The sequence below is a fragment of the Convolutriloba macropyga genome, chromosome 2, assembly GCF_964194025.1.
Source record: "Convolutriloba macropyga chromosome 2, txConMacr16.3, whole genome shotgun sequence".
In the NCBI taxonomy this organism is placed as follows: domain Eukaryota; kingdom Metazoa; phylum Xenacoelomorpha; order Acoela; family Convolutidae; genus Convolutriloba; species Convolutriloba macropyga.
The window spans coordinates 8,863,311-8,871,807 of NC_134469.1; the positions used below are offsets into that span (position 1 = coordinate 8,863,311).

An 8,497-nucleotide genomic window follows, 5' to 3' on the forward strand; every position below is an offset into this window, starting at 1 on the left:
ACATCATTCACTCACGAAATCCTCATTAGTAATTACCCTGTGTCGCTATAGTCCACTGCAGCAGATGTTGTTGGGTTTGATCCGGTTAACTTAAACACTTTTGAAATGTATTCTCCACTCATTCTTCCCTTTGCTGCTTTCTGTTGGATGGTCATTTTGCGTGCAAATGTTGTCCTGGGTAGTGTTTGAAACTTCTTTAGGTAATCAAGTAAAAAAAGTGAAGGAAAGATTCCAATAATTGAAGAAAACATCACATTTGCGCATAATTATTTGCAGTTTTGGTCCATTAATCTGGGAAACAGTTAATAATTCTTGTCATCAAGTTGCGCACTAACTTTTAAGGATGTTCATTTGGTGTTTTAGAGGTTAAAATTAGAAGTAATCAGCTAAAAACAGCGCGATTGTACCAGGTTTTATCGTGGTTGTTTCTCAGTGCAGTTTTAGCGGACATAATTTCAATACAATTACCTAGTAAAAGCCTTTAATTGAGCGGTTCATGTTCATGTTATATCCACTGGCTGCCTTGTGTATCAAAAGTTTTTCATGGCAAGGGTTACCGTCGGTGTCTACTATTACTTTGAGAATCTCATAAAAATTTTCCAGCTCAGGCTTTTATTATATTATCGAACTTTATAAATAATATTCAAAGAGAAGTTTTGCGAGTTTAACTGATAATTTAAGTTGTAGTTTTGAACTGATTATCAGGCTGCTTGTTTGGTGTTCTGGAATTTGTAGATTCCGTACAGCCGTATTTCGATTTGTATTGGTCCTTCAAAAATATTTACTGATCTTCAAGTTGCGCAATGTTTGGATTTTCTACGTTTCTTGATGTTAGTTGAGTACATATACAATTCACGTAATAGCAGCCATTTTATCAACATAATTGTCTTAGCAGGTACATAACTTCTCTTGACTTCTTTTACAATTTATACAAGTTCATCTTCACCGAACTTAAAAGTTAAAATCTGAGGCTCTTGGGTACCTAATATGTTTATTACTAATCTATCAGTCGGCGGTTGTCTTTAAAAAACGTAAACAAATTAGAAGTTACAATCCTAGCTAAAAATGCGGAATAATTAAGGCCCTGAAACTATCTCATTTTAAACGAAATTACGGCATTTCATAGGAATATTTAAGGAAAATCATCACGTAACTATTAGGTACGAATTAGGGGCGTGAAAATAAAATATTCTAATATCGAATTAGACTGCGTTTGCTGAGAATCAGGCAATACGTGATCGCGGTTTTTCATCGCAAAAGATTTAATGACTAGTAGAACTGAGTCGATCATTACCCACGTTGAAGTCCTAGACGAAATGGCTTCTGATCAGACCATCTCAGACGAATGTGACATCTGATTAGACCAACCTAGACTGATTTGTGATCTGATCAGGCTATTGTGCGCTTGAAGCTCCGTGTGCGCTTAAAGTTTGCTCGCAAGCTTCGTCTGATCAGACTATTATGCGCTCGAACGTCACTCCCTGATCAGACTAATGTGCAATTGAATACGCCTCTGGTCAGACTGAAGTGCGCTCGAATACGCCTCTGATCAGACTGAAGTTCATTCCAAATCGCCTCTGATCACTGCGAAGTGCGCTCAAAATTGCCTATGATCAGACTAAAGTGCGTTCGAAATTGCCTCTGATCAAACTAAAGAGCGTTTAAATTAGTGTGATAAGAGAATGAATTTGAACAAGAAAAAAATCTCTCATTATTGCTAAGATATATTCATTTCATGAAAATTGATGTTTTCAGAACTATGTTCAATTAAAGAAAAGCAAATTCTAATGGTATTGCTAATGAAAAGAAATCCCAGGTGCAGAAAAGTTCTGTTGAGTGTGCCATGAATTCATGTTTTTTGATTGAATGGATGAACTCAGACAGCTTTGCTTAATAACGAGCTGTTCTACAGTTATTCCAAAGTTTTTCATAAGGGGACCGGCTGTTGCTATCAGCTGGACCTTATGTTTCTGATCAACCCGTCAGACTCTCAATGGGTCTCTGATCAGAAGGCTGCTGTAGTGTTATGACTTTTGGGAGAGTCAATCTCTGTCAGTAAAAAAAAAACTCAGTTCCAAGAACCCACGGAAGACATTTACCTAGATGAGTTGCTTTGGTTTAAAGCTTTTTGTCAGCAATCCCCAAAAACAGTGGTGCCGCTCCTGCTCTTCTTGCCAAAGCATCGCAATTGTGAAAATTAATGCTGATTAGCTAACTGTTTATAATGCTAGTCAACTAATAGCAATAGATAAATACCCTTGTGATAAAGCTATAGTTTTTCATGAGATAGTGAGAAAAGTTAATGGAGGAACGATGACAAGATGCATCAAATATGACTTACAGCTACTTGTAGCAAATGTTAAATTTTATGAAGGCCAACAGTGTTGAATTGATCTAACTGGAATTGTTCGCTCACTTCGAACTTTTTTTCTCCCCTGAAACAATCTGATTGATGCAGGAAATGCGTGCAGGAGACAGAAATAATCTAAACAGGAGACTGAAACGCTGTCCTGTTTTCTTGAGAGCATTAGAAATTTTTTTAAGCCACCGCAGGATTGTTCATTCATAGCCAAAATATCTTACTCGAAGGGGGGGGGGGTCACTCAGGATTACCGCATAGCCATGTTAATATACGGCGTAAACATTTTCCGCTTATTGGCCTTCTCAATAAGGATGGGATTCAGCAGAAATGGTATATACCAGTGACCGCAGAGATAGTGCTAAAATTTGTTCAAGGGTTTTCTTTGATATTTGGCTTGAACATGGGTTTTTCTGCAGTATGTATGCTGAAAAATTCCAGTTGTTGGTAAGAGTCGCGAATGGAGAATACGAGAAATAATTGTAGGAACAAGTGAATATTTGGAGCGTGTGGAGTTATTTCGTTGAATCGTGAGATCATGTCGGTTGAAACAAATTGGGACATTCCACCAATCAAAACTAGACTACGGTCTAAAATTTTTTCTTGGCAAACGAAACCCGGTGGTCATTAGGATCTTTTCGTTTGCGCCCCCCCCCCCCCCCAATACGTTATGCTCCCACCATTTACAGAGCACGTGCCATTACATTCTACATCATGATGTAAGAATATGGCACGTGCGTCGGGGGGGGGGGGGGTGGGGGGGGGCACAAACGGAAGAGATCCGGTCATTAATCCATTCTTAGCAATGTGATCTGCTGCTCTGAGTACAATTTGTTGCAATTTCAGTGTATGATGAATGAAGTAGATCGTGGAGATCGGCTGCAAAAACTTCTGACACAACAAGGCAGCCAAAATAATGAAACCTTTATTGGACTTGAAGCTTTAGCTGACGCTTTTATTGCCCTCTATGATGAGTGCTCTTTATCAACTCAGAAAAAAGATAAAAAGTTTGCAAATTTTCTGGAATGGGGTTAGTAATGATATCATGTCAGTCTTGTGAGTCAAATGTTATCGTAGCGTCAAATGGATATCTGTAAAAGTTCAGTGTATGTTAGTCAAAAGGAAAATCAGCCGAATAGGAGGCGTTATTTTGAATTAATCAATGATTGAAAGGATCTTTCCCATTATACCCCCCCAAGCTTATTGGTCATGTAACCGGTAGACCCCAGCCCCAATCATGTTAGTTATACCGCAATGGGGCTCCATAATTTTGTTGAGAGTATTAGCCTAAAGCAAAATTAGCCGAACGGAATTTTAGCCGAAAAGGAGATATTTGCCAATCAGATTTGAGAACGCCAATTGCGTTAATTTATTGTGTCCCACGGGCGCTGAGGCATGGTAAAATGCGCTAATCTCATGTACAGACCTGTAAGTTGTTTTGCGCATCGCTGTTTATGCTTACGACAACGTTGTCCGGAATATTATCCGAGGTGAAAATTAATCGGCACGATCGAATGAATTAATTGCCTTCGACCTTCTGGGCTAATTTTCACCTCGGCTAATATTCCGGACAACCAATTATACCCTGTTGACAATTAGTGCGGTACTAAGGAAAGTGGGCACTGCTCAAAATGTTTGTATTTGGTACCAAAAATCCATTAAAACCAGCAACTCAGTATAACCGATTTCGGATGTTTTCCACAATTGCTCACCCATGGTACCTAGTAGAGAATCTCCCCCATTGTGCTATACTACTACAATATTACTTGGTCTTCAGTTTAGACAGCAGAATATCAGTTTAAGCGCAATTGCGGACAGTTGATCACGCCCATCCCTCTCATGCGCTGTGGGATGTAATTGCAAAAGGGGCAATTGTTGAAATGATCCGAGATTCTCTCGAAGGACTCCACAAATCGACAATGTCGGTATCGCGGGGCAATTGATTGACGAGAAATCAATTTTCCATTAAGCAATGCATATCAAATTAAGCTGTGCATATCAAAAGTTGAAGGTCACGAAACTTGAAAAATTGGTCACTGAACTATGTGAAAACGATCGTGTCGCCTATCAAGAAGAACTTCTCGCCACACGTGATACAAAGCTCCTCTTCAAACACGTTAAGCGCCTTTCTAAATCTGCAACCATTCCAAAAGTAATGAGTTACGCCGGAAGATGTATCTCACACGACATCGAAAAAGCAAACATGCTAAACCAATACTTCCACTCAGTCTTCTCACCTCGAAAAGATTTCTGTTTTAAAGATGTCAATTCGCAACATTCCACTATCTCAAATTTTTCCATTTGTAAAACAAAGATTTTTGAAATTTTGGAAACGCTCGGTGTGACTAAAACCAGAGGTCCCGATGGCTTACCTCCCCTCTTCTTTCGCAAGACCGCAACAGAAATGTGCAAAACACTGAACACTATGTTCAAAGCAGTCAAGTGGAACAGGAAGCTACCCAAAGCCGGGAAAATAGCACCTTGTTTCGCCCATCCACAAGAAGGGTGCAAGGAAACTTGTCGAAAACTACAGACCAGTGTCGTTGCTTAACATTGAAAGCAAGATATTTGAGAAATGCATCTACGAAGAACTGTCCGCGCACTTCACCAAGTTTCTTTCCTCGAAACAACACGGGTTTGTACCACAGAGAGCAGTGTACATGAACATGCTGCTATTCTTGAAGAAAATACACGAAGCGCTGGACAAAAACGTGCAGAGTGAAGTTGTCGTATTCTATACTGATTTTGCGAAGGCATTCGATCGTGTACTCCACTACGAACTTCTATTAAAAGCAGGTCAAATTGGCATTGGAGGTTGTCTCCTTGAAGTCCTATGACTCTCAACGGACGAGAACAATTTGTCCCAGTGGACAACATCAAATCGAAACCTTTACCAGTGACAAGTGGGGTCCCACAGGGATCACTGCTCGGCCGTTCTTATTTTGCATATACATCAACGACCTGCAAGATGCCCTCAGATTTGGTGAACCCTTTATATTCGCAGATGACCTAAAAATACTCTACATTGGAACACCAGCAGACCAAGCACAGAGTAACCTCGACGCACTGGAAGACTGGGTCACCCGAAACAAAGTCGGTCTAGCTATTGAAAAATGCGCCAAAGTTTTGTTCGAAGGACCAGAAAGCCACTTCTACCTGTAAGGAAAACTCCTCCAAACCTCAGCTGGTGTAAAGGACTTAGGGATTTGGATACAATCCGATTTGACTTGGAAAATCAACTTAAAGAAAGAATGAAGAAAGCTAACCGAGTCTTCTATTCCTTGAGAAGAAATGTAGCCTTTAAAGTTAATATGCGCATCAAACTGGGACTTTACAAATCGATGATTCTGTCAGTTCTATCGTACAGATCCTCGTGCTGTAACTTAAACCGAGGAGATATGCGAAACTTGGAACGGTTTCAACGAAAGGTTGTGTCCTGGATAACAAATAGCAAGACACTGAGTTACATCGAACAACTACGTTTGTCAAATCTACTACCCTTGCCAATGTACTATCAGCTCATTGATCTTCTACTACTATCAAGTCCTCAACAAATTCAGCCGAAAAATACAAAACAGCCGGTGCTGCCTGGAAACAGATCAATGAGAAGAGACGATTACTTTGACATAACGAAAAAACGACTCAAAAAATCTCGCGGCGAATTCTTCTTTCGCACCCAAAGGATAGCCAACAGACTTCATCACAGCATTGACTTCGGAAATCAACACGGCCTAAAACACAGAATTCTAAAGCAAATGTGGAATGATATCATGATGCGGTACAAACCAGAAAACGTCTGCACGTGGCAGATCTGTTGTGACTGTCAACACTGCAGAGAGACATGGACTAATTTTCTATAACTCTTTCATCCTATAATTAGTTCTTTTGACTAATTTAATAAAATGAAATGTTGATTTAGTTCTGATTTTGGAAAAGAATCTACTATAGCCGTTTTGGTTCTATTCTGCCCCGTTGAATTGATCCGAATTTTTTGACCGTTGCGTGAATGAAAATTTCTGCTGGCGTTTAACGAAATAATAAATAAAATGCAAACCAAATATAGCGCAGATTGCTTTGAATTGAACAACTTTTTTCTGAAGAAACTCGAATGGGTAATTGTGCCAATACTAACAAAATTAATCAACAAATGTATCGATGAAAGAAGTTTTCCACCTTGCTTGAAAGACGCTATCATAGTAGCAGTTCAAAAAAGTGGTGATGTCCAGGAACCATCTATTTTTTGACCAATTTCTCTACTTCCGATTGTTGCAAAAGTCTTTGAAACATTTCTGTGCAACAAAATATCTAATTTTTTGGAAATTTTTGATCTCCATGCAAATCAATATGGTTTCAGACGACAAAGAGCAACGCTAGTGACACTTTAGAAAACCAGCCAAAGTGCTCGATAGGGTTGTTTCTAGATTTAAAAAAAGCATTTGACACAGTTGATCATAACTTACTTCTTAGAAAAATTGCTAACTTAGGTTTGAGAGGCCCAATCCTTGAAATTAAGAAATCTTACTTATCTGACAGAAAACAAATTCTTAGATATGGTGCTGCAAGAACGAGTCCGAGAATTGTTACGTTTGGCGTGCCTCAAGGTTCAGTTTTAGGACCACTACTTTTCATCATATACGTCAATGACATCAGACAACAATTCAACTGCTCCACAATAACGCTCTATCCCGACGATACTGCTCTGCAGCCACAAAAAATACAAATGAAGTTCTTTTTGAACGTGATATTGACAACATTGGCCTCTACTTAAGCGATAACAAACTGACGCTCAATGTTGAAAAAACGATTAATCTAAACTTAGGTTTTAAATCTATGATGAATGTTCTAAGACTGAACAATGCAACCCTTAAAAAGAGCAACGAAGTAAAGTATCTAGGCGTTTTGCTGGACAACAAATTGGATTTCAAATAACACATAAATAGCGTCGCAGCAAACGGGATTGTTCTACAAACTAAGGTTTATATTGAGTATTAAACAATTAGTTTTAGTCTATAAGTCTTTTGTTCAACCGGTTATACAATATGGAGTACTTATTTGCGGAACTGCAAAGAAGACAAGCCTGAAGTTTATCGAAGTGAAAGTTAAACAAATTTCGCGAATTATATTCAGGAAACAAAGTCATCAATCACCAGCGAACGAACGGGAAAAATATGGAATCTTCCTGGTGAAAGAGCTACACATTTATGAGCTTTTAAAATTTTTAACCAAAACAATTAGGCGAGAACATAAAAATGAAGTTTTTAACAAGTTTATTGAGGCTTCAGAGCTTGTCAGGTTAGATGAGAAAAGAACAAGTAAGAAGCTAAAACTTAGCAATCAATTTACTGGTATCAACCCAAAGAGAATTGGAATACGAATAAGGAAATTGCTAAATTATATACTTAATTTCGACTCAAAATATATTCATTTTGTAAAGAGTTGCTACAAATCTGGAATTAATACACACCACCATACTTTTCTTGAAAATATTATACAAGGAAATGATATCATAGAACTTTTTTATTAGTTTTTTAGCAATTGTCTAAAACATTAATTTTTTAAATTTTTTTATTATATTTTTATCTTTTTACAAAAACTCAACTGTTTCCTGGCGTGTTCTTGCTGTCTCTCAATCTTCTTAAACCTTAAAAATAAACCAATATCAACCCCCTACCCCCATCCCTATTTGCTAACAAACTTGAACTGCTTCCCAAAGGCATCACACGACTTGGCTTTTTGCCTTTTGATGGCCTTTTGAGTATGTATATGTAAACCTCATTGAACAATGCTGTTTGTTTATACATACCTGAGAACAATTTATTATTATTATAATTATTATTACAAATGTAGAAAGGCGGCATTGAATATTTTTTTCCAAAATTAGCTGCTTGGGAAGCGTATTTTGCTACGCTTGCAAAATAAAGTGTATTCTCTGTTAACGTTTGAGAAATAGGTAGGTCCAAACTACAAACAGCCTTTTTGAAATGTTTTCAGCATGTGCAAGCGTATTAAATAAAATTTTTCGGAAGTTGTAAGATTGATCATTGTTCATTGTTGGTGACTGATAAAGCTCAAGATAATGAGCTTTGATTTATTTCCGTGTAATATCTGCCAACTTGTTAACTTTTTTTGTCTCCTGTT

The 8,497-nt window shown here is 38.0% G+C and overlaps 1 protein-coding gene across 1 annotated transcript in view; it reads left to right on the plus strand.

Annotated features, from left to right (window-relative positions):
- The first annotated feature begins 3,209 nt into the window (after nt 1-3,209).
- The window catches only part of LOC142356259 (serine/threonine-protein kinase MRCK alpha-like), a 521,049-nt gene continuing 515,761 nt past the window's right edge, over nt 3,210-8,497 (plus strand). Inside the window, exon 1 of the mRNA XM_075408214.1 lies at nt 3,210-3,389. Coding sequence (XP_075264329.1) covers nt 3,212-3,389 — 178 coding nt within the window. The 5' untranslated portion in view covers nt 3,210-3,211. The remainder of the gene's footprint in view (nt 3,390-8,497) is intronic.